At 41.4% G+C, this 25,707-nt stretch overlaps 2 protein-coding genes across 10 annotated transcripts in view; one reads left to right on the top strand and one right to left on the bottom strand.

Moving 5' to 3' along the window:
• The window catches only part of PREPL (prolyl endopeptidase like), a 44,201-nt gene extending 20,822 nt beyond the window's left edge, over positions 1-23,379 (bottom strand). For 7 of the 8 annotated variants that reach the window (XR_006102946.1, XM_042458168.1, XM_042457910.1 and 4 more), the window contains exons 1-8: positions 23,229-23,379; positions 21,440-21,822; positions 16,886-17,014; positions 15,095-15,164; positions 14,750-14,953; positions 11,137-11,257; positions 3,513-3,729; positions 701-886 (exon numbers count right to left, since the gene is read on the bottom strand). Coding sequence is in view for 7 of the 8 variants with exons in the window: in XM_042458168.1 (XP_042314102.1) it covers positions 701-886; positions 3,513-3,729; positions 11,137-11,257; positions 14,750-14,953; positions 15,095-15,164; positions 16,886-17,014; positions 21,440-21,649 (1,137 nt within the window). In the remaining variant the exon portion in view is untranslated. Of the gene's footprint in view, positions 1-700; positions 887-3,512; positions 3,730-11,136; positions 11,258-14,749; positions 14,954-15,094; positions 15,165-16,885; positions 17,015-21,439; positions 21,823-23,187 lie in introns of all 8 variants that reach the window. The other variant, XM_042457734.1, reaches the window with a different exon arrangement.
• Positions 23,380-23,683: 304 nt separating this feature from the next.
• CAMKMT (calmodulin-lysine N-methyltransferase) overlaps positions 23,684-25,707 on the top strand; it is a 343,394-nt gene continuing 341,370 nt past the window's right edge. The window contains exons 1-2 of one of the 2 annotated variants that reach the window (XM_042458409.1): positions 23,684-23,715; positions 24,842-24,935. In XM_042458409.1, coding sequence (XP_042314343.1) covers positions 23,699-23,715; positions 24,842-24,935 — 111 coding nt within the window. In that variant the 5' untranslated portion in view covers positions 23,684-23,698. Of the gene's footprint in view, positions 23,716-24,454; positions 24,936-25,707 lie in introns of those variants that run through there. The other variant, XM_042458335.1, reaches the window with a different exon arrangement.

Here is a 25,707-nt window from a genome sequence, read left to right as displayed (position 1 = left end):
TGATGCCCTAATAATATTGTAAATGCCAGCCCACCAGGGAAAAATATAATCCATGGCAATACACAGAATTACACAGCTCCTCACTCCCACAACATATATTGCATAAGAAACCTGCCCCAAATGTTTCCCTTCCCAAAGGCAGGTGTGGTGAACATGCATCTTACAGGCCACAGCCGCCTAAGACATCCCCACAAGATCATAGACTCCCATTTTTTAAAATGTTTTCAGGACTTCTGGGGGCCAAAAATTCAGTAAAGGTATCAAACCCACTGTAAAACCCAATGTTTGTCTTCCTCCACTCCACAGAAATCCCCTAGGAAAAAAAGCTTCTTTTAAAAAAAGCCCCAAACAAAACTGGAAGTAATGCAGCATCACATCTATTTTGGAAGTGATGGTGTGATGCAACCTGCCAGTGCACATGGGTGTGAAAAATGGCCACCGTCATTGGTGCAGTTGCTCACTCCCAATCAAAAGTCACTGGTGGCAACTTCATTCTGGGAATCCCAAGCCAGGATCGCTGTTTTATGGTATTCTGCCCCACTCCCATCAGCAGCATTATACTTTTAAAAACATATATATTTGATAACTCAATTATATGAAAAAAAGTTTTAATTTCCGCATGCCATTAATTAATAAATTAATCTTGAAAAATAAGGAGCTGATCTTAAAACATGATATTTATAGCAAACAAAACATTTACCTTAATTCTGTGAACCGAGTTAGATACAAGTGAAATAATATCCAAATAGAGCTGACCACAGAACTTCAGGAAAGCAACACAGTGGTCTTTGAACATCTCTAAGTCAACTAATTTTGTTTTTTCTTTTACTGTGTAAATGGACAGCCAATTCTCCATACCACATGAACCAACTGGAGCCTTCATCAGCTTAGAAAAGAGAAAAAACACACAATCTTGTCATATACTTACATTAAGAAAACTGAAATTACATGGTATCAAAGATTCTCAGAGAGCAGACATTGGTTTCCAGCTACTAATGTACTGAAGCAATAGGTAACATTTCTGTTGCTAGTTCAGTATTAGACTTGATAGGTCTGACTACAGTGGTACCTCGGGATACGAAATACCCAGGTTACGAAATTTTCGGGATACGAAAAAATCCCATAGGGAATTATTGTTTCGGGTTACGAATGTTTTTTCGGGTTACGAAAAAACTTTTGGTGCTTTTTTCGGCTTTTTCGCACGGAATCGCGGCTTTTCCCCATTAGCGCCTATGGCAATTCGGCTTACGAAGGCTTTTCGGGTTACGAAAGCGGCCGCGTTACGAATTAATTTCGTAACCCGAGGCACCACTGTATGCTGGAAAGATGGCTGTTGGCTCAGTTTCATGGCTTCTGGTAGAAGACAGGCACTAAATCCTAATTCCTACATTTAGGGATAATGGGGAATTTATAATCTTTCCAAAACTGTCATTGAAGCAGGAGATGCATTCCCCATTTTTTAGGAAAAGGTGGAGCTGTAATAATAATAACAATAATAATAGACTGTATATATGGGCGTTAATTTTGCTAACTTCAAGGTAATGCAACGAAAGAAGAAATAACCATGTAACACACATATCCAGCTTCTACTCAAGCACTAGTCATAAATCAAGAAAGTATCCAGCTGAGCAACATTTTATTTTTCTTTTCAGTTGTTTGCAGTATTTTCACATCTCAGCAGGAAAGACAATAAAAAGATGAAATGGACTCCAGTAGGGTACCAGAGCTAAGCAGTGGTAATGGACAGAATTATATTTCTACAACAATATTGTAGAAGTGAATTTAATGTTAACTCTGATAGATTTATAACCTAAAGAATCAAAATTTTACTTCTTTAATGAAAAAGACAGTTAAAACAGAACATGCTAAGTTGCAGTGAATACCAAAGTTATTGTTTTTTAATAATGAATATCCATATTTGATAGCTCTGTACTTGCACTACTAGCACCTAGTTCAAGGAGGGGAATCCAGCTAGTGAATGGAACAGTGCAGATTTGTTGCAGGCACAACAGCCAATTGTTGTCATGTGCCATGACTCTTAGTCATGGTGACCCTCTCAGATGATTTTCTTGGCAAGATTTATTCAGAGATTTGTCTTTGCCTTCTTGTAAGTGAGAGAGTGTCACTTGCCTAAGGTCATGTAATGGGTTTCCATGACTGAGCAGGGATTGGAACCCTAGTTTCCCAGAGTCCTAGTTCAACGTTTAAACTACTACACCACAATAGCTTCTGCAAAAGCCAATTTCAATAGTCTGCCCATCCATCCATCCATCCATCCATCCATCCATCCATCCATCCATCCGTCTGTCCGTCCATCCATCCAAATGCATTTACTAGCACTGGAAAGGAGGTATGCACCGCTGTCAAAAAAACCTGAATAAAGTAAGTTGAAACTAATCAAATGGTAGGGCCATTGCTTTACAGGAGGAGTGGGCAAACTGTGATTCAATAGTTTTGAGCAGCCCCATTTTTGTAGCTCTGCAGTCCTTTGCCAGACTCCCCCAAACCCTCCTGAGCCTCACACTCCTCCAAATATTTAGAGACAAAATCTATCCAAATTCAGTGAAAAATCACCAACTGTGTCAAGACAACCCAGTACAGAACATTGGCCAAAATAGGAAATCGGAAATAATTTCTCAGGTTGTTTTTGGCCAATCATTAGACTAATTTCAGAGCGAGTGCTCCACTAGGGATATGAGATAAAATTTGGCCCTCACACCCTCCAGAATTGTCTACCCATGGTTATGGGAGGTGTGACCAGGTTAATATTTGATACTACATAAGTGATATGGGGTTGGAGAAAGAGTGCTCAGGTTTTAATTCAAACTAAAACAAAACTGTTTGTAGAATAAATGGCAGACTGAATAGGGAGAGAAATTAATTCCAGTGTTTGCAACGAACCTACCAACCCATTCTCCTTATCTCACTATAGCTTGTTAATGATTGGTGGTGGTGGTGGAGGACAAACTTCTGAACACTAAAACATAAAAAAAAATAAATATGGATTCTGTTTAACCTATATTTTAATGGCTGGTTTTTCCCTCTGAATTTTTGTTATTGTTCCAATTTAAGTAAATATAGATGAAGGGTACAAACTAGAGACTAGGATGGAACCACTGAAAGCCCTATATATGAGATCTACCTGTTTTTAATGATATATTAATTACTGTACCCAGTGCTTTCAATCCACTAGCACAAAGCAGCTGTCACTCACAGAGTGAAACTTTTATTTTTTGAGAAGAGTCAGATCCAAGACTTTGTTCCACTAGTAGAAGTGGCTTCAGAAAGCATTGCAACAAGCATTTCCTAAGCCACTCTATAAGGCAATCACAAAGACTTTGTGCAAGTATTTCCATGCAATGTTGCCTAGAACTTAGTATATCAGTGTGTGCTTAGATATTGCTTATGTTAATTGTATTAATACTTGAACACCACCACTTTTTAGTATGAATTTGGTGCTAATAAATGTCTCAACCAAGCTGAACGCTTCCCAGCAGGTCAACATGTTATACCTTGTATCCCATTGGGTCTCCATAGGTAGTAAGAACAAACAACTCGTTGTTTCTGTGTTCAACATGGTAAACGACTCCTTCAGTCCGTTGTTGCACAAGAATAGGTGACTTAAAAGGGTGGAAGCAATCGACCAACCACACTTCAGAGGTAGACTTGCTATTACTGTTTATAGTCAGAAAGTGCTTATCTTTTGTAAGGTAGAGATCCACAAAATACCTGGAGGCGTAGAACAAATGAAGTAATAATTCAATAATACAACATTGCATCATCTGCAAAGATATCCAACACATATAGATAACAAAAGTTTCTATAAATAGGATCTTTCGCTAGTTATGCTAAGACAGAGTTAGTTACACAGGATTTATACTTTATTTGTCCACCTATTGTTACATTATTAAACCACTCAAAAACCAGTGTTCCCTGGGTGGTATACAGATATGCCTAATGATGGACTCCAAGGTCCCAGTCATATGTCTTTATGCCAAAGCTGACCTTAGCATTTGCTTTTATCCTTCAAAATGGAAATGCTTTGATGGGCCAACCTAGGAACTTTCACATGCAGTTGCCATGGAGCTCTGGTCCCTGTCTACATGGCCACACTTTGTGAATATGTACAGCTAACACTATAGCCTGACCTCCGTTACTGAATAGAATATGACACTCCTTTGTATGTTTTTTTATATGAAACCCACTAAACAATAGAGATGATCACTAAAAGCCACATCCTTACCAAAAGATTAATGAAAAGTGTAAAATTAAAATTAAAATGGGCTGGAAAGTCAGTTTAACTTAGTAAGTGCTATACTCAAATCAGTAGAACAGGTTTGTGATGACTTACATGCCATTGATGCCAATGTCCCTCCTACGCTCCTGAAATACTCTATAGACTGTTGGGGTGGTTCTAGTAGCTCCTAAGCAAAATGGGATGGAGCATAGAAGGGTCTGGAGTAAGGGATAATAGCCCCCCCATGATCAGGCTTAGATTCTAAGATAAGTTTACTTTAATTAAGTTCACAGAGGCACCTTCTACTGAAACTTACACTCCCCCAAATATTTCTCTGGAGGATTAGAGAGACCCCTCCTAAAATATAGAGTGTGGTACAAGGAGGAGGATGCTGGTAAGAGAAAGGATAGGGCAAGAGAACATTCTTTTCAACTACTTATTGAGAACAATTAATCTTACCACCCAACCCAATGGCAACTTTATTGTCATCTACCATCGAGTGGACTTCGACCCATGGTGACCCTCTGGATGAGACATCTCCATGTACCCCTATCTTCCTCTTCTCTCTTCAGTTCCTGCAATCCCATGCCTTTATCCCCCCCGACTGAGCCAATCCATCTGGCATGTGGTCTTCCTCTCCTTCTTCTGTACTCTATCTTTTATAGCATTGTTGTTGGTTCCCTCCCCCCCCCCCCCCCGTCCTCCATGTCTTCTCATTATATAAGCAAAATACATCAGTCTCAATTTGATCATCTTGGCTTCTAATGAGATCTCTGGCTTGATCTGTTCCAAGACCCATCTGTTTGTCTTTTTGGCTGGCCACACTATCCTAAGCACTCTTTTCCAGCACCACATATCAAATGAGTTGATTTTAATTCTGTCTGTTTCCTTTATTGTCCAGCTCTCACATCCATACATGGTGATGGGGAATATGATGACTTGGACAATTCTATTTTTTGTGCTCAATTGTATAGCTTTACTCTTCAGTAGTTTTTCTAGTTCTTTCATACCTACCCTTCCTGTTCCTAACCTTTTTATTTGACTGCAGTCACCATTCTGATCCTAGGTATGGGAATTCTTTAACTATTTTGATTTCTTCATTGTCTAAAGACTGAATTTCTGTATCTCTTCTGTGGTCATAATTTTTGTTTTCTTTATGTTCAGCATTAATCCTGCCTTTGTACTTTCATCTTTGAGCTTCCTTATTAGCCATTCCAAGCTTGTGATATTTTCTGCCATTTTTATAGTATCATCTGTGAACTTTAAGTTGATATTTCTTCCTCCTATTTTCACTCCTACTTCTGATTCTAGCTCTGCTTTTCCTATGCTGTTTTCAGCAGATAGGTTGAACAGGAAGGGTGATAGAAGACATCCTTGCCTGACCACTTTGCCTACTGGGAACCACTCTGTTTCTCCGTATTCAGTACTGACAGTGACCTCTTGTCCTTGGTTTCTCATCAGGACTATCAAATGTAGTAGCACTCCCATGTCTTTGAATGTGCTCAATAGCTTTCTATGATCTATATAGTCAAATGCTTTGCTGTAGTCAATATAACACATGCTGATTTTTTTCTGGAACTTTTTGGTGCACTCCATGAGCCATCGTATGTTTGTGATGTGGTCCCATAATCTTCCTTTCCTGAATCCTGCTTGCCTCTCTGGAATTTCCCTCTGCATGTATGGATTGATTCTATTTTGCAATATTTTGAGGATAATTTTGATTGCTTATGAGATTAATACTATGATCCTATAATTGCTTCATTCTTTTTTATCTCCTTTCTTGTATATTGAGATATATATGGATTGTTTCCAGTCTGTTGGCCATCTCTTTGTTTTTCATATTTGTTGGCATATTTTAGTTAACACTAGAGTTGTTTCTGTCTCTATGCATTGTATCAATTCAATTGGGATATCATCCGTTCCTGGTGATTTAATTTTTCCAATTTCTCTTACTGCATCTTCCACTTCACATTTTAGAATTTGGGGTTCATCTCCATATGGCTCTTCATTCCATGTTTTATTCATTTTCTCATCTCTTTTATATAACTCTTCTGTGTACTGTCGCCATCGTCTTTTTATTCCTTCTTCCTCCTGTATTATGTTCTTTTCTTTGACATAAAATATCCTGGCCTTTGGTCTGAACTTTCCTTTAATTTCCCAGATTTTTAAAATTGGTCTCTTGTTCTTCCATTTTTGTTGTTGTCTCCTATTTCTCTGCATTCATCATTATAGTAGTTTTTATTCTTTTGCAATAGTCATTTACAGTTGCATTCAGGGATCTGATTTTGTTCCTATCTTCCTTTACTTTTGCCTCTGTTCTTTCTTGTACTGCACATAGTCTTTCATCCACTGTTTCCTCCCTTTCTTATTGGCCACCGTTAGTGTGTTCCTGCATTCTTCTTTGATTATGTTCTCTGCTACCACCCATAGTTCTTCAGGTTCTATGTAGTTCAATGGCAACTACAGTCATGTAATCTTGACCTACCCAATAAATGCACCTGTCTCTGAGAGCACATTTTGCTTTTTAAGTAACTCTGGATTTCAATAGTCTACTATAGACTGCAAACTTCATATTTACTACCTATTTCATTTTCATATCTTGCGTTTTCTCCAGTGAGCTTTACGGTGCATATGTGCCCCATTCTCCCCACTCCCCACTTTATCTTTAGAATAATCAAGTGAAGCAGTTTAGATTGAGAGAAACTGACTGGCCCAAGTCATCCAATGAGCTGTAAGACACAGTGGGAACCTGGATGTTGCCCTCCCAGGTCCAGGTCCAGGTTCAAGACTCTACTATTAGTATAAACCAACTTTGTTAAAATACTGTGCTTTAAATTACTCTACAAGGAATATATTTAAGTTTAGTACTTATGGAATCATTTACTTGTTTGAAGTGGTAAATTTTGAAAATACACATGCTCACTGTGACAGTCACCACAGCCAGGTCTTCAAGGAGAGTTGTTTTACTTACATCAACAAATTAATTCTAGCCATTTTCACCCCCAAAAGATGGTTTTCTGCAAAGCTAATGAATCTTAATTATGAATTCAAAACTTAATGAAGTTTACAGAGGCACCTCAAATATCTTCTATAATTAAAGGGAAAATTCATAATAAATATTGTTGCTAGGGAAATCTTCTGTGCCCTAGCAATTGTGAAGCGCATACAGGGAAGCTTTAGGGGAATGCCATCATACTTGCTACCCAAAAAGTCCAAATACTTTGATCCCATGAACCCTGGCTCTCCTACAACACTAGCTCTTTTAACAGACAAGCTTAACTGAAATATTTTTATCTAATGCGACCACAACCCCCAAGATATTGAACAAGTTCACATTTAATGACTGTCAGCAACTTGAGCAAATTAATTTCATCTGATGTTGTACAGTAATGAGGCTACTGAGTTAGAAAGATTTCTGGTCTGACCCACCACAGCAATTTTAATATTTGTATGCATGAACCGTCTATACTCCTTCACCAAAGGACACCCTGACCCAAAGCTGACCTTGGCATTTCCAAACTTATCTATCCAAGTGTAGCTGCTTTTAAAAAGAACATGACAGCAATACAGGATAACAGCAAGATCCTTTACTATAGTGTCTTCTGTTGCTGCTTGTTCCTTTAGAACACATTCTCATTTAGCAAGGATTTGTTACTATTCATTAGTTTCATTAGTATAGAAGGCACCATATATACATTTATTAAACAGAAAACAAATTAAAGAGTATCAAGATCCACTTTTTTTTTCTGCTGGAACATGCTAGCCTTGAAACAAAAAGGGTTCAGTCGAAAGAAAGTGGTATATCTGAATCCGATCATAGCCTTAAAATTTAAGTACTCAAGTAGGGTTGCCATAAATCAAGACCTCCAAACCGGGACAAATGTAGGACAAAAGTTTCAAATGTAGGACATTTTTTTTAAAAAATGGAGGACATGTGAAAAAATTAGATGATTTTTTAAAAAATGTTAATATAAATGCATGTTTCTTAGGCATGATCAAAATGGAGGAAATATGGCAGAAATGTACTCCTCTTTCTGGCCAAATCACCCCCCCCTCCATTCCAAAACACACACAACAGCACATTTGGGCATTTCACATGGCTTTACTTAACATGGCCTCTTGCATATTTCAGAGGCTTATTGCATCATCATCACCACACTATCATTGACAAAACAAGGGAGACTTGTTAGCATTACAAGCACCAAAAACACACAGAAAAGGCACTTGGGAAAAATGCACTTTAAAAAATAAAAAGCATGGCCACTCACCTCCTCCTCTTCATCCTCCTCCTCCGCGCCAAAAAAGGGCAAAGGAAATGGCCCTTTCTGGCTGCAGCCCGGCCCAACAGAGGAGGAGCTCCTCCTCCTGAGCCTGGCTGGCCAATGGGGGCAGACTGGGGCTGGGACAGCCCCGCCCCCTGCCAGCTCTCACAGGCTCCGGCCTCAGGAGCCCCAGCCTCAGGAGGAGGAGGAAGTCCTCCTCATTAGCTCTGTGGGTGGCTCCGCCTCCTCCTCCCCCCCTTCTGAGGCTCTGCCTCCTTAAAGGGACCAGCTCCCTTTTGAGGCAGGCGTGCGGCCAGGGCCCAGGCAGGCAAGCGGGCCAATTGTGCACTTCCGCCGGCTGCGCCTGGGCAACTGCTCGGCGCGATTGCAGAGGAGGAGGTGGGTGGCCGGCCAGCCAGCCAGCCGCGCACAGCCCTGCAGGCCAGGGGGATGTGCTGGGGGAGGAGGAGGCTGGAGAAGGGTGGCTGGTGGCCAGAGGGAGCGCGCAGGGGGCGGAGGAGAAGGAGGAGGCAGAGGAGGAGGAGGCCAACACGGAAGTGGGTGGCCGGCCGGCTGCATGAGCAGCCGCGGCCATAAGGAAGGCGTGTGCGGGGGGGCAGAAGTGGCTGCAGGCGGGGCAGACCCGCTTTTGGCATGAAACCGGACCGTGACCATGCCAGCACCACCAAAAGCGGGTGTGGCACGCCTGCAGCCGGGTTATGGCATCCCTATACTCAAGGGGAGACTTAAATTCCATGGTTATCAGTTGGACAAGGGTCAAACAACCCACTACATAAAACATATAGAACACATGGCCAAATATCACTTTTGGTTTTGCTTTAAAGCCTGTGAGGCCCTGAAATGGACTGGGCCTATCTTGTGTGCGTGTTGGGGGGGTATACAAATACAGTTTCATACAAAAATACACATCTGCACAGTTAGTATGTGTGTGTATGTATACGTGTGTGTGTATATATATGTAACAATTACACCTCTGGCCTCTTGATCCTTTTTGCAAAACACCACCTGCACCTCTATAAAGTTGTTTCTGGGGATCAAACTGCAAGACTGTTTGATTATATAGTAATCCAAGAATCTTGGGCTACCAGAAACATAAAAAGGTTGTGTAACTTGTTACAGGTTGTCTGCATGTTGTTACCTATGCAGCTCCAGTACTGGGTTCTCCACCTATACAGACAGATCACAGTGCTAGATGATTCAAAAATTCTCAGTATGAAACTGCACCATTCACTGAGAGATCCATCACAAATTCTGCACAGCTTGAGGACTACAGTAAGAGACTTTCTTCTGATCACCACAGCTCTAGTGCTCTTTCTTTTTTTGAGTATATTAGTTCTTTATGTATGTGTATATTAAACATTTCTATTTTAATCAAAGCTGGGCAAAATTGCTTTTTTCATAGAATCATAAAATCACAGAGTTAGAAATACCATAAGGGCCAGCCAGTCCAACCTCCCGCCATGCAAGAAATCTGAATCAAAGCAAACCCAACAGATGGCCCTCCACTCCAACCTCTGTTTGAAAACCTCCAAGGAAGGAGACTCCACCACTCCCCAAGGGAGTGTGTTCCACTGTTAAACAGCCCTTACTGTCAGGAAGTTCCTCCTAATGTTGAGGTAGAATTGCTTTTCCTGTAGTTTATTCTGGGTCCTGTTCTCTGGAGCAGCAGACAACAAGCTTCCTCCCTCCTCCATATGACATCCTTTCAAATATTTAAACAGGACTATCATATCACCTCTGAACCTTTTCTTCTCCAGGCTAAACATACCCACCTCCCTAAGTCATTCCTCATAGAGCAAGGTTTCCAGACCCTTCACCATTTTAGTCACCCTCCTTTGGACATGCTCCAGTTTTTCAATATGCTTTATGAATTGTGGTGCCCAGAACTGGACACAGTATTCCAGGTGGGGCCTGACCAAAGCAGAATACAGTGGCACTATTACTTCCCTTTATCTAGACACTATACTTTTATTTATGCAGCCTAAAATTGCATTGGCCTTTTTAGCTGCCGCATCACACTGTTGTCTCATGTTCAACTTGTGGTCTACTTGGACTCTGAGATCCCTTTCACATGTTGTCTCATTCAGCCAAGTGTCCCCCATCCTACATCTGTGCATTTTATTTTTCCACCCTAAGTGCAGTTCCTTACATTTCTCTGTGCTGAATTTCATTTTGTTAGCTTTCGCCCAGCTTTTTAGTCTATTCATAGAATCATAGAATCGTAGAGTTGGAAGAGACCACTAGGGCCATCCAGTCCAACCCCCTGCCATGCAGGAAATCCAAATCAAAGCATCCCTGACAGATGGCCATCCAGCCTCTGTTTAAAGACCTCCAAGGAAGGAGACTCTATCACCCTCCGAGGGAGTGCATTCCATTGTCGAACAGCCCTTACTGTCAGGAAGTTCCTCCTAATATTCAGGTCAGGTGATTATGGCATTGCCTTCTAGATGTTCACAGACTCTTTGTTTAATTATCTGCTCTAATGATCTGCTTTTTAAATTATAATTTCTAGAATCACAAAGCCAGAAGAGTATCTATAATTAAAAAGTTATTTTCCAAGTTCTAGTTTTAATACAGAATCACACATAAGAGAAATTATTTACAATTTTTAGTTACCTTGCATCTTGCTCCTTATAAACCAACCTGGAACATTTTTTACTAAAATCAGACAGATACACATCATGACACTGAAGATTCTTTTGGATGGTATAGAACAGAATCTCATGTGTAGCCCATTCTGGGGATGGAAAGGAAAGGTGATTTCAATTCATTTCAATATTATAAATATAATTTATAATTTCAATATTATTAATATGATATTTAGCAATATCATGGGGTTTTCTTGGCTATTATTATTATTATTATTATTATTATTATTATTATTATTTGCTAATAATAATAATAATAATAATAATGATAATAATAATATAATATATAATAAATTTTATTTCTATCCTGCTTTTCCGCGATGATCCTACCTTTCTCCCAATATTCAAGGCGGTGAACATAAGGTTTAAAATAATACAATTTAAAAACAATACAACATTAAAAAGTATAAATATAAAATTTAAAAAACAATGAAACAATGTTAAAAGTTAAAAGATTTGTTCAGAGGAGGTTTGCATTGTCCTCCCAAGGCTGAGAGAGTATGGGGTTTATCACATTGAGGTTTATGCAGCTCAGATCCGGGATGACTCCTAGTTCAGCAAGGCAAATTCACATTGTAATGTGAATGTTTTATCACACTTGGTTGCCCTTCCGTTGCCCTTCCGAATCGAATCCAAGTCAAGTCATGTGGTGCGGATTCACGCAAAGCGAAGTGAATGCACGCTATATTACCACACCAGTACATACAATGCGGATTCAACTTGATTTGAATTGGGACCCTTGCACATGCTCAGCATCCTGAACCTTTGCACTTCTGGGGTGAAGAAGGGAGCCTGGTTCCATTTTCACGTGAATGACAGCCTCACGTGAATGACTTTCCTATCCCTGGCAGCCAAATTCAAACAGGTCTTCCAGCCCCCATCCATTTCAGCCACATCTACATCTATCCTCCTGCCATTCTCTTCATCTATTTCAATTATATTTACATCTATCCTCCCGTCATTCTGCTCATCTGCCTTAGAGCAGAACCTAGAGTAGAGGTATCCAGGGCATCCGTGAACTTGGTTAGTCTGGATCAGTTTGAGTCTGTCAGTACCGAGGATGTGGACAAGATCCTTGGAAGTGTTAGGAAGACAACATGCCCTCTCGATCCCTGTCCCTCATGGCTAGCGGCACAGGGGGGCCCAGCTGTAACTTTGCTGTTACAGCGGATTATTAACACCTCACTGAGGGATGGGCAATTTCCAACAAATTTGAAATTGGCCGTAGTTAAACCTCTATTAAAAAAGCCCTCCCTCGACCCCCTGTTGCATAACAATTATCGGCCTATTTCGCTATTGCCATTTCTGGGGAAGGTGATCGAGCGGGCGGTTGCAATCCAACTTCAATCGATCTTGGATGAAACGGAATATCTAGACCCATTTCAAACCGGCTTTCGGGCGGGTTATGGGGTTGAGACTGCTATGGTCGCCTTGGTCGATGATCTCCGTCTGGGCATGGACAGGGGAAGCGTGTCCCTGTTAGTGCTCTTGGACATCTCAGCGGCTTTCGATACCATAGACCATGGTATCCTTCTGGGACGCCTGGCGGAGGTGGGAATCCGGGGCACTGCGCTCCAGTGGTTCCGGTCCTACCTCTCCGGGAGGTCCCAGATGGTGCAGCTGGGAGACGTGCGCTCCGACGAGAGGGCCCTTACATCTGGGGTCCCTCAAGGAGCCATTCTGTCTCCCATGCTTTTCAACATTTACATGAAACCGCTGGGAGAGATCATCCGGAGACATGGGGCGCGGTGTTATCAGTACGCTGATGACACCCAAATAGTCTTCTCTATGTCTCCGACTGATGCAGTGACCGGGATTGGCGTCTCTCCTCTCGTGGCCTGTCTGGAGTCGGTAATGGGCTGGATGAGGGACAACAGACTCAGCCTGAATCCAGAGAAGACGGAAGTACTCGTGATAGGTTCCCCCGGTCCGGGGTTGGCGGTGGTTCCACCAGTCCTGAATGGAATCACGCTTTCCGTGAAGGACTCTGTACGCAGCCTGGGGGTGCTCCTGGACTCGTCGCTCCACCTTACATCTCAGGTGGATGCGACGGTCAGGAGCACCTGTTATCAGCTTCGGCTGATACGCCAGCTGCGTCCCTACCTCGACCGGGGAGACCTTGAAACGGCTGTACACGCCCTGGTAACCTCTCGTTTGGATTTCTGCAACGCGCTCTACATGGGGCAACCCTTGTACCATACCCGGAAGCTGCAACTTGTGCAGAATATGGCAGCCCGTCTGGTTACTGGCACTGCCAGGGCCAGTCATATAACACCAGTCCTTAAAGACTTACATTGGCTGCCTATTCGCTTCCGGGCGCAATACAAGGTGTTGGTTATTACCTATAAAGCCCTAAATGGCTTGGGCCCAGGGTATCTGGAGGACCGCCTCTCTCCGTACAATCCGCCCCGCACACTCAGATCATCAGGGCAGCTATTGTTAACCGTTCCAGAGGCGAAATATAGTTCTACCACCAGGAGGGCTTTCTCCATCTCAGCCCCCAACCTCTGGAACGCGCTGCCCTTCGAGCTCCGCTCAGCCACCTCCCTAGCCCAATTTAGGAAGGGGCTAAAGACCCACTTATTTGAACAAGCTTACCCCTGACCAGCTACTCTCCCCCCCTCCCCTTTTCAGCACTGTCTTGCCGGCATGGACATTTTATTTTTTTATTAATCTGTTTTTAATGTTTTGTATGACCTGTTGTTATATTGTTGGAACTGTTGTTCACCGCCCTGGTTTTTAGAAGGGCGGTATATAAATAAAGTTTTATTATTATATTATTATTATCTATTTCAGTTCACTTTTGTACCGAATTCACCAAGCTGAGGAGTCACTTTGGATTCACTGCAGAAGTGCCACAGAAGGAGCTCCCATAGAATTGAATCACGTGATAACACATTCATGTTATGACGTGAATCCGCATCGTTGGACCCACAGTCACCCCAGATCTGAGCTGCAAAATCTCCAAAAAGCTCCATGTGATATACTCCTATGACTTACCCAAGGTCACCAAATGCAAATCAAACCTTGGTCTCTAGAGTTGTTGCCCAGCACTCAAAACCACCTAGAATTTAGTTATCAGTACCAGTTAGCTAGGAGTGGTGATTTGATTAGTAATGAATAATACAACTCTCTTCCCCGGCCTGTAAATGTAAATGATCTTTTCATTTATATTTAAGTTCTATAGCAGGAATGGGGAACCTGTAGACCTCCAGATGTTGCTGGACTACAATTCCCACCACTCTCAATCATTTGCCATGGTTGCTGGGTTTATGGGATCTAGAGTTCAACAAAATCTTGAGGGCCATTGATTCACTGGTCCTAATTATGCAGTTATTTTTGCTACATTTGGAGGAACTGAAGAAGACAGCACACTAAATATGCAGTGCAGAAACTTCTATGAAAAACAACAGAAATACAATTTTAGCTATGTGTAATTACACATAAGCACCCATTTATTCAGAATTACATTACACAAGTAATGTTTGGTGAACCAGAATGATCTAAGATGATGAGAAAAGTTTGGACTTTCATTCGATATGTTACATATAATTCAAAAGAGGGTTAAGCTAATTACTTACCAAAGCTATACACATTTGGGATAATGCATTCCACTTTTGGTAATACATTTAATTTCACAATGACACATGCACATTCTTCAGAATTTGCACTTTTAATCCCAGTAGCCATATATTTGTGATCTGGAGAAATTCGGATGCGATGGATTAAGGAATCATGAAACGGTAGTGCTTCTGTACTAAGCAATGCCTCACTATTTTTTTCATCTACAGTAAAAGAAAAAGGTGTATGCTATTAACAGGAGACTAATAGAAAGAACTATTTAATGTACTTTTTTATTAAATCTGCATATGTTAATACAAAATACATGGAACACAATCTTATGTAATGATGAGAGACACTCATACCTACTTCTCCCAACTTTGAACGAAATATGCAGCCATTTTCTTCAAAGTAAACATACTCGCCAAGCTTAATCTGTTCAAAATCAAAACAGATGTGGATTCCACTTAAATTTGCAAAATTAAGTCATCATCTGTTAATAAGAATTCATTTTTTTTTCCTGAAGCACAAATTTAACAAACTGTACTTGGTTAAAGTTTATGGAATACACAAAGAATGAAAAGCAAGAACATCATCACAAAACAGCAAACTAATAACATCCATTATTGCATCAACTATCAACACTATAAGGCTAAAATGCTCTAACTCAGTGGTGTCACTAGGGTTGGTGTCAACTGGTGCAGGAATTCATGGTGTCATCCCCCCCTTTGATCTCCTCTCATTTCACACCATACAGAATCCTTAGTAATGCTTTTTTACGATCATGTTCCTCATAAATCGTAATTCCCATATACCACTGAATGTAATGGTAATAGTTGTGACACAAACAACTAGCAAAATTAAAATCATATCTTCAAATAAAAATATCACACGCACAACCTAAATGTATTTAGCAAAGATTTGGGTAAATGTGATGTTTTAAAGAAAATTTTAAAAGAATATTTTTTTTAAAAGAGTCATTTTTAATTTTTTTTTAAACTAAAAATTTAAAATTTGAAGTTTTATTATTAAAAAACTCTGGGGCCTCTCCTTTCTCCTCCCACTGAGCTTAACCCCACTCCCAACATCTCTTAAAGCATTTTAAAAGGAAGCAGATGAATTTCACAGCCCGTTTCTGCCAAAAGGCAGATGTTTGAGGAGCAGTGGTGCCACCCCTCCTTAGGGTGTCACCTGATGTGGTCTGAATCCCCTGCAACCTCCCCCCCCCCAGTGATGACACTGCTGTAATTACTCTTAAAAATATGCAGTAGGGCACATGCTCAGAAGTGTTGTCATTCAACAGAATCTTGACAAATTGTTTTTTGTATCTGTTGGGCCCGAACAGACAGGCCAAAATAAAGCTGCTTCGGGTCACTTTGGAGATATGCTGTTTAAATGACACACACATCTTAAAAGACCAGAAGCTGCACCAAAGCTGTGCTCCAGTCCTTAGGACTGGAGCATGGCTTTGGCAAGGCTTCCAGCCTCTTAGGACGCATGCATCATTTAAACAGCACACCTCCAAAGTGACCTGAAGCAGCTTTATTTTGGCCTGTCTGTTCAGGCCTTGTTATCTCAGTTATGGGCTCATTCAGACTAGTTTGAAGTATGAGTTCTCTCAATATAGCTCCTTGGGTTTTGGCACCTCTGCATCCACTTATTATATTCTTTGTGGGACTGGTTGTAGTGATTAGTTGGATTTCCATTGGGACTCTTCCAAATGGTTTTTTAAATGGAGGTAATGTTGTGATTTGCTACACTAGTCCTATGGTTGGAAGATCCTATTTTCTTCTCCTTTTTTTCCCCCCTCAACTTTTTTCCATTTCCCCAGTTACTGACTTTAGGCAAATCATTCCCTCTGCATACACAAAATGCCTTTACAAACACAAAATGGACGTAAAAATGCTTTTTGTAAAAAAAAAAACAGAAAAGAAAAGAGGACAGAGTAGAAATTACAAGTTCATAATACATATGAACCACTTCAAAGACTCAGAAGCATTTCAGAAATATTAACTATCAAACATTATCAGATCTTCCCCTGAATATTGTTCAAATTATTTTTAAGATCAATTTAATGATAACAATCAAGGAGGTTAGAAGGCTTTTATAATGCCACTACATCTTTAATTAATCTCTAAATGTATTTTCTTACTTACCACCAGGCTGTGTGAACTGGATGAGTACTTCTCATAATGAGCTTCTAATTGTCGTTTAATTCTCTCTGTCAAATCTGTGTAATTTGATGAACAAGCCCTCCAGTTTGCCTTTTCTGACTTCAGAAGATCCTGATACAAAACAAGGCACAAAACACCAAGTACTAATGAGCAGAATGTAATCTCCCCCCTCCTCCCTGTAATATGAAGCCACATGAAACAGAGGTGGCTTTTCACCAAGAAATATTCTTGGCCAAGAATAATTATCTACCAGGTGCTAAAAGACAGGTTTCTTTTTTGGATTATAACTCCCAAAATTTACTCCCCATCAGAATGGCCTGATTGTTCAGGTGGGGTCACGTGGGTGGTCTCATTATTTTATGGTTGGTCAGCAATGCATTTTAACACTGTTTTAACTGCCACGGCTCAATGCTATGTAATTCTGGGATGGTGAGTTTTGTGAGATAGTTAGCCTTCTCTGCCAGAGATGTCTGGCATCACAACCACAAATCCCAGGATTCTACAGGATGATGCCATGGCAGTAAAACTGTGACAACTGTATTATTTCTGAAGTGCAGAGGCACCTCATGCCATCAAAGCCTGTCTGAGTTTTCAGATCTTCAGGTGATGGCCTTCCCTTGGTGCCATCACCCTCACAGGTTCATTTGGTGAAGATACATTAGGAAACCTTGGTGGCCACATCTAGGTTACAGAAATCCTGCCGAAGGGAGGCACAGTTGCCCCACCTCTGCTGCTTTCTTTTTACTGGCAGGCAATTACCATTTCATTTAATTATGCCTTTATCCTTTAACTGGTTGGCACAGAAGGTGGTTCAATGGGTGTCCTGTATTTTTAAGATGTGTTAATTTGTGTGGAACATGTTCTTAATGGTTTTAAATTAATTTTCAATTGGATTGGTTACTTAATGCTTTTCAAATGTTTGTACTATATACCATTCTAGTTCTTTTGTTTTAACTTATATTGTAACATGATTTTGGGCCATGTATAGGGAAAAGACAGGATATAGAATTAATGGGGGAAATGAAACAATAATTTGTGTTCAAGCATGGCTATAAATGCCTAAGATCACCAGTTTGCAATTTCTACTTGTGCCCAACTCATCCAACCACTGAATTACAGTTGCATCACCCACTCAATTACAGTTTTGCTAAATCACTACAACTGTAAATACTTGATTCATGGAGCTTTAATGTTTGCCAACAAACTCCACAAAGAATATATGATGCAATGATGACATGACTAGGGGTGTGTAAAAATAGCTCTGAAAACCCTTATAACATAATGCCCAGTGCCTAGCACTGTATTCCCTTTTCATCAGTCTCGCACTACTCTAATGTTAGGTCTCAGATTAGACATTAATACATATATGTGATAATTTATTTCAAGAAGAACCTTTTTTTCTGAAAGCATCACAATGCAATGTCAAAAATTAAAGTGCAAAGGCAGGCTAAAAATGATGACTATGGAAGAAATACAGTGGTGCCTCGGGTTACGAAATTAATTTGTTCCGTGGCACCGTTTGTAACCCGAAAAGCCTTCGTAAGCCGAACTGCCATAGGCGCTAATGGGGAAAAGCCGCGATTCCGTGCGAAAAAGCCGAAAAAAGCACCAAAAGTTTTTTCGTAACCCGAAAAAACATTCGTAACCCGGAACAATGTTTTCCTATGGGATTTTTTCGTATCCCGAAAATTTCGTAACCTGGGTATTTCGTATCCCGAGGTACCACTACATAAATTCAACCTAGACAATAAGGAAATAGCAATACAGTGGACCCTTGTTATATGCTGGGGTTTGGTTCCAAGATCCCCCGTGTATAACAAAATCTGTGTATGCTCAAGTCCCATTAACTATAATGACATAGCAAAATGGTGTCCCTTATAAAAAAATAGAAAATCAAGGTTTGATATTTGAAATTTATACTGTTTTGGACATTTTCAAACCGTGTATGCTTGAATGTGTATAAAAAATCCATGTATAAGACTGTAGTTAAACTGTTCCCATACCTAGAATCAAAAATTGATCAGAATGGAGACGGTAGACAAGAAATCATAAGAAGACTAGGTATCGAAAGGGCAGCTATGAAGGAACTACCGTATATACTCGACTATCAGTCAAGAAATTTATGCTCCAAAATTGCCCCTAAAATGTTGGGGTAGACTTATATAAGGGTCAATAGATCAGTAGTGCTTAGAAGGGTCCTAAAGCAAGTAAGCCTGGTGTCCCAATCTCCATTGAACACCAATTCCTTCCCCCTCCTGTTTGCTTTGCAAGCCTTTGCTTCCTACGGGAAAAACTGCCCATTTAAAAATGCTTCTTTCTCTGCTCTTTTTTGCAAGCCCTGGCTTCCTATGGGAAAACGTCTCCATTTAAATCCACTTGCTTCTCTCTTGCTCAGTTTAGCAAGCCCTGGCTTCCTATAGAAAAATCTCTCCATTTAAATCCACTTGCTTCTCTCTCTGATCTGTTTTGCAAGACCTTGCTTCCTATAGAAAAACCTCTCCATTTAAATCCACTTGTTTCTCTCTTGCTCCCTTTTGCAAGACTTGGCTTCCTATGGAAAAAAACTCAACATTTAAATCCACTTGCTTCTCTCTCTGGTCCCTTTTGCAAGACCTTGCTTCCCATGGAAACAACTCTCCATTTAAATCCACTTGCTTCCTTTCTCTGGCCTGTTACAGTCTGCCAAAATAAAGCTGCTTCGGGTCTCTTTGGAGGTATGCTATTTAAATGATGCATGCATCTTAAGAATCCGGAAGCTGCACCAAAGCTGCACTCCAGTGCTTAGGAATGGAGTGTGGCTTTGGCGCGACCTCCAGACTCTTAGGACCCATGCATCATTTAAATAGCATACCTCCAAAGAGACCCGAAGCAGCTTTATTCTGGCAGTCTATAACAGGCCTCAGTCTGATGTTAAAACCTCTCCTCCAGCACCTGGGAATCAGTTGGGAGAGGTCCAGAGAAGGAGGACGGAAGTGGTATTTCCCCCTTTCCATCCTTCCTTATAGCCCCCTAAGTTTTACCCTCAATTTATCCATGGGTCATATCAAAACCCAGGATTTTGACTCTGAAACTTTTCCTCGACTTTTATATGAGGTTGACCTGTACATGCGTATATGCGGTAGACAAGATCCTAAAGAGTAAAGATATACAAATGAACACTAAAGTTAGAATCGTCCAAGCCACTGTATTCCCCATCACCATGTATGGATGTGAAAGCTAGACAGCGAAGAAAGCTGATAAGAAGAATATTGACTCATTTGAGATGTGGTGTTGGAGAAGAGTGCTGAGGATACCATGGACAGCCAAAAAGACAAGTGGATCCTTGAGCAGATCAAGCCTGAACTCTCCCTGGAAGCCTAGATGATTAAGCTGATACTGTCATACTTTGACCACATCATAAGAAGGCATGACTCAGTAGAAAAGACAATAATGCTAGGAAAGGTAGATGGTAGTATAGAGAAAGACTCCACACCAGATGGTTGGACTCAATCAAGGAGGTCATGGGCATGAATCTGCAAGATCTAGGCAGAGCAGTGGAGGACAGGGTTTTTTTGGAGATGTCTCATCCACAGGGTCACTTTGAGTTGGTATCAATTCGAGGGCAATTAATGACAACAACAATCACAATGCATTCCCACTATCTTTTTGTTAGCTGAGACCATGTGATAGTGCTTTTCATTTTATAAAATGCAAAAGTAGTTTATAATAAAAACAAGGCAAATGAAAAGAATACATTAAACCTTTAGTCATAGCACAGCACTTTGTATTAAATTATGTTTTATAATGTAGCTCATTATATGCTTATTCAGGAGAACTCTGTAAATAGTTCCATATGATTTACTAAGAAATGTGTATATAAGATTGCAGCCTCAGTAGTTTCTCCTTGTCTTTACTTAGTCTAAGGTGTCTACAAAGCTTAGAAACAGTCTAATGTAGAAGTATATAATGGATGCAAGCTACAGGAAAAGAGATTCCACCTCAACATTAGGAGGAATTTCCTGACAGTAAGGGCTGTTCGACAGTGGAATGCACTTCCTCGGAGTGTAGTGGAGTCTCCCTCCTTGGAGGTCTTCAAACAGAGGCTGGATGGCCATCTGTCGACGATGCTTTGATCTGGATTTCCTGCATGGCAGGGGGTTGGACTGGATGGCCCTTGCGGTCTCTTCCAACTCTATGATTCTATGATTCTATGATATTTACTACTTAGATTGTCTTCATATGTAGCCTGTTACTGGATGTCAACTGAGTAGTTAGGTTTATTTAAAAAATGTTGGAATAGCAGAACACAACTGAGACAGATGTATTTAGATGTTCAGAAAAACAGAGGTTGAAGGATTTAACAGTGCTGTGATTATGCAAACATGATTGAAAACACACTTTCTGTCTTACTCAACTGCTAACCTCAATGGCTCACTATTATTATTATAGTTTATTTCTATAGCACTGTAAATTTACACATGAAAGAAGAAAGTTACATTTCATTGAACAAGGGTCTACATAGTGGCTGGCGTGAAAAATTTATTCAGACAGACATACCTTATAGGAAAAGAATCTCCAGGACTGAACACTTTGATGGGAACCAGGAACTACGCAGGTATTTCTAAAGCACTTTGAAAACCTACACACTTGTAGCTGTCTTTGATGAAAAGGTCTTAGGACTTGAGAAGAGAAAAAATTGGAGCAGTTGTTGAAGTGACCAACACTGGACTTCAGCACACAAAGAAAATACTTCCTTCCAAAATGCATGATGACAAAATATTCATTTCCTTTGATTCTTCATTCTGATTTACATGCTTTCATGAGTTCAACGAGGTGTTAAGCACAATTCATCTAGACATCACAACACAATATGAACAAACGGAAGATTTCTTCTATCCCAGCTGTTCGCAGTCTTTAGATCCACAGGAATCAGGATGGAACTGGTGGGACAAAAAGACTCAATTGTTTAAATGGCAAAGAAACTAGAAACACATCTGAAATGTTCATATTGTTTATTAAAAACAGGATTTATGTAAAAGTTTGAAAAAACTGTACAAAGATATTGAATATATCATGAGAGCAATACAAAATTAAATAATGAATAACACAATTATGTTTCACAAGATGAGATCCAAGATAACTCCATGCTTCCTCCTTACAGAGTGTGCGAAGACTAATAGCAGGCTCTTGGACAGTCATTTTACTCTCTTATACCACACAAGCTGGGCTGATTTTCTCTGGATTTCTCTTATAATGGCCAGGGAAGACATTGCTCCGCTCTGGGCCCACAACAAACTCCAACTCCCAGAATTCCACAGCCTTGAGGCAGGGCAGTTAAAGCGGTCTCAAACCGGGTTATTTCTCCAGTGTGGATGCAGCCTTGTTTGAGAATGTGGTGCTGGAGTGCTGAGGGTACTGTGGACAGACAAAAAGGCAACCAAATAATGAGTCCTAGAACAGAAGAAGCCAGGATGGCTGCAATGAGGCTGTTGTACTTTGGACACAGCATGAGAAGGAAAGACTCCTTAGAAAAGGCGAAGATGATAGGGAAAGTGGAGGGCAGCAGGAAGGAAGAGAGGAAGACCGCAGGGCAGATGGTCAGACTCACTGGAAGCTCCACAGAAGGCAGGATATAATATCTCATCCACAGGCAGTTATCCGCACTGCAGCAATAATTCACTTTGACACTGCTTTAACTGCCATGGCTCAATGCTACAGAATTCTGGGAACTGTAGTTTGTTGCAGCACCAGACCTCTGCTCTGCTGCCCCAATGAACTACAGTTCCCAGAAGTCCACAGCACTCAGCCATGGGAGTTAAAGTGGTGCCAAACTGGGTTATTTCTCCAGTGTGGATGCAGCCATCTGCAGAAATAATCCGGTTTGGCACCACTTTAACTACCATGGCTCAGTGCTATAGAATTCCTTGGGACTGTAGTTTGTTGTGGCCCCAGAGTGAACAAACTACAGTTCCCAGAATTCCACAGCATTGAGCCATGGCAGATAAAGCTGAGTAAAAATGGATGATTTCTGCAGTGTTTATGCATCCGCACTGTAGAAATAAGCCCGTTTGGCACCGCTATAACCGCCATGGCTCAGTGCTACGGAATTATGGGAACTGCAATTTGTCGTGGCCCCAGAACGGGCAAAATACAGTTCCCAGAATTCCATAGCACTGAGCCATGGCAGTTAAAAGTGGTGTCAAACCCGATTGTTTCTACAGTGCGAAGCAAAACTCTAGTGCCATAACAAACTATAATTCTCAGCATCCCGCCATGGCAGTTAAAGCAGTGTCAAATCGGATTACTTCTGCAGTGTGGACGCAGTAGAAACGGAAGAAACCCCAACCTGAGCGAAGGCGGCTTGAACCTGAGAATGTGTTGATCTCTGGCAAGCAGCAGCATGGCGAGTCGCGCCGTAGGGACGTCACAGCCGCGCGACGAAGGCCTTCAGCTGCCCATAGACGCCATGCTGGCTATAGAATGCCCACAACCAAAATGGCGACGGAAGACGGTTTCCCGCAGTCGTTGCCTTGCCCACAACCAAGATGGAGGCCGACCTCTACTAACTCTCCGCGGTCTTTTCCCTGCCCGCAGTTATGATGACGACGGACCTGAAGCCAAAATCCCCATCTTGGTTTTGGGCTTTCACACAAACTTATTATTAGTACAGTATTACTATTATTATTTCAAATGCTGCCCTTTTCTTGAAACTCGCTTAACAACTTTTCGGATGTTTTATGCTCCCTCGAACCGAGGCGATATTTATACCGTTCATTTTTTCTCACAGTTGCCTGTTTTGAGGGGAATGAGGCAAAAATGCAAAACTTCAACAGGTGTAGTCAGCTGATATGAAGAGAAAAGCTTTCTGTGTCAGATTTCATCCAGATACAATGGCTCTGGGGCCCACTGCGAACTACAATTCCCAGAATTCCATAGCACTGAGCCATGGCAGTTAAAATGGTGTCAACCTGGATTATTTCTGCAGTGCGGATGCAGAGTCTACACGAAAGCTGATGCTAAAACATCCCTTTGCCAACTGATATACAAGACTAACAACAGGGCTATGGCTACATCCACACTGCAGAAATAATGCAGTTTGATAATGGCCCTGGCCTCATCCTATGCAATCCTGGGGTTTGTAGTTTTTTGTGGCACCAGTGCCCTTTGACAGTGATGGCTAAATAATATCTCACAAAACTACAAATCCCAGAATCCCATAGTATGGAGCCAGGGCAGTTAAAGTGCTGTCAAACTGCTTTATTTCTGCACAGCGAATGAGCCCTATGCCTCTGAAGTCTCTCTCCTCACGGGTCCAAAACACACTGTAGAAATAATCTAGTTTGCATCCTTAGCAATGCCCTGGCTCAATGCTAGGGAATTCTGGGAACTGTAGTTTTGTGGACACGATTTAGCCTTCTCTGTCAGGGAGCGCTCTCGTGCCACAATACACTACAATTCCCAGGATTCCCTAGCACTGTGCCAAGGCACTTAAAGCAGCCTCAGACTGGATTATTGCTGCTGTGTGTGTCTCCTCAACTCAGGTTCAAAACACACTGCAGCAACAATCCAGTTCCTTGCCCTTAAAAAACATGGCTCCTGCTGCCTTGCCAATGCCTTCCCATCTGTTTCATTTTCTCCTTCTGCCTCTTGGGGCCGAAATGGGGGAGGCTCAGCCAGTCAGCTGCTCCTGAAAAGCTGAAGCAAAGACTGAGGAGGGAACAAAATCCTCCTCAGCCAGGACTGAAAAGGGGGCGACCCTTGTGTGCCAGGAGGTGGCCATCATTCTCATCCCCCAGTGCCTTGCCTAGTTGCCTCCCCTCTCGGTGCCTCTTCTCCTCCATTTCCTCAGCTTTTGTTTTTTTCGTTACTGGAAGAGGAGTTTTTTATAATAATAATTATTGTTATTATCATGGCTACTAAAGATTCAGCCCTAATGGAGGTCCCCTCCCCCTCTGACAGGTGCCTCCTTGGGGGCAAAGAAGAGGGGCTGCAGGTGAGGGAAGCAGGAGGCAAGCAGGTAGCTGCCAGAGCCAGATGGAAGCTCCTCAGACAGGTATTTCTACTTCTATCTATATATCTAAATTCACATATATTTTTGTATGCCGCCTTTCGCCCAGAAAAAAAGGGACCTAAGGCGGCATAAAAAAGTGACAACGTTCCAAAACACGCTGCAGCAATCATTCAGTTTGGGACTGCTTGAATTCCCCTGCTCAGTGCTAGGGAATCCTGGGGACTAGTTTTGTGAGACTTTTAGCCTTCTCTTGTCCAAAACACAGTTTGAGACTGTTTTAGCTGCCCTAGCTCAGTGCTAGGGAATCCTGGGAACTGCACAAAACTACACTTCCCAGAATCCCCAACATGGAGCCGAGGTCATGCTAAGGAATCAAACTGGATTATTTCTGGGAACTATAGTTGGTTGTGAGACATTTTTAGCCTTCTCTGGTGCAAAACACACTGCAGAAATAATCCAGTTTGAGACCACTTTTACCTACCCTGGCTCAGTGCTAGGAATCCTGGGAACTGTATTTTCCAGCTCTCTGACAGAGAAGGCTAAATGATGTCTCACAAAACTACACTTCCCAGAATCCCCAACATGGAGCCGAGGTCATGCTAAGGAATCAAACTGGATTATTTCTGGGAACTATAGTTGGTTGTGAGACATTTTTAGCCTTCTCTGGTGCAAAACACACTGCAGAAATAATCCAGTTTGAGACCACTTTTACCTACCCTGGCTCAGTGCTAGGAATCCTGGGAACTGTATTTTCCAGCTCTCTGACAGAGAAGGCTAAATGATGTCTCACAAAACTACACTTCCCAGAATCCCC

Source organism: Sceloporus undulatus, chromosome 1, assembly GCF_019175285.1.
Source record: "Sceloporus undulatus isolate JIND9_A2432 ecotype Alabama chromosome 1, SceUnd_v1.1, whole genome shotgun sequence".
Lineage (NCBI taxonomy): Eukaryota > Metazoa > Chordata > Lepidosauria > Squamata > Phrynosomatidae > Sceloporus > Sceloporus undulatus.
This window is presented reverse-complemented; position numbering and strand designations above follow the sequence as displayed.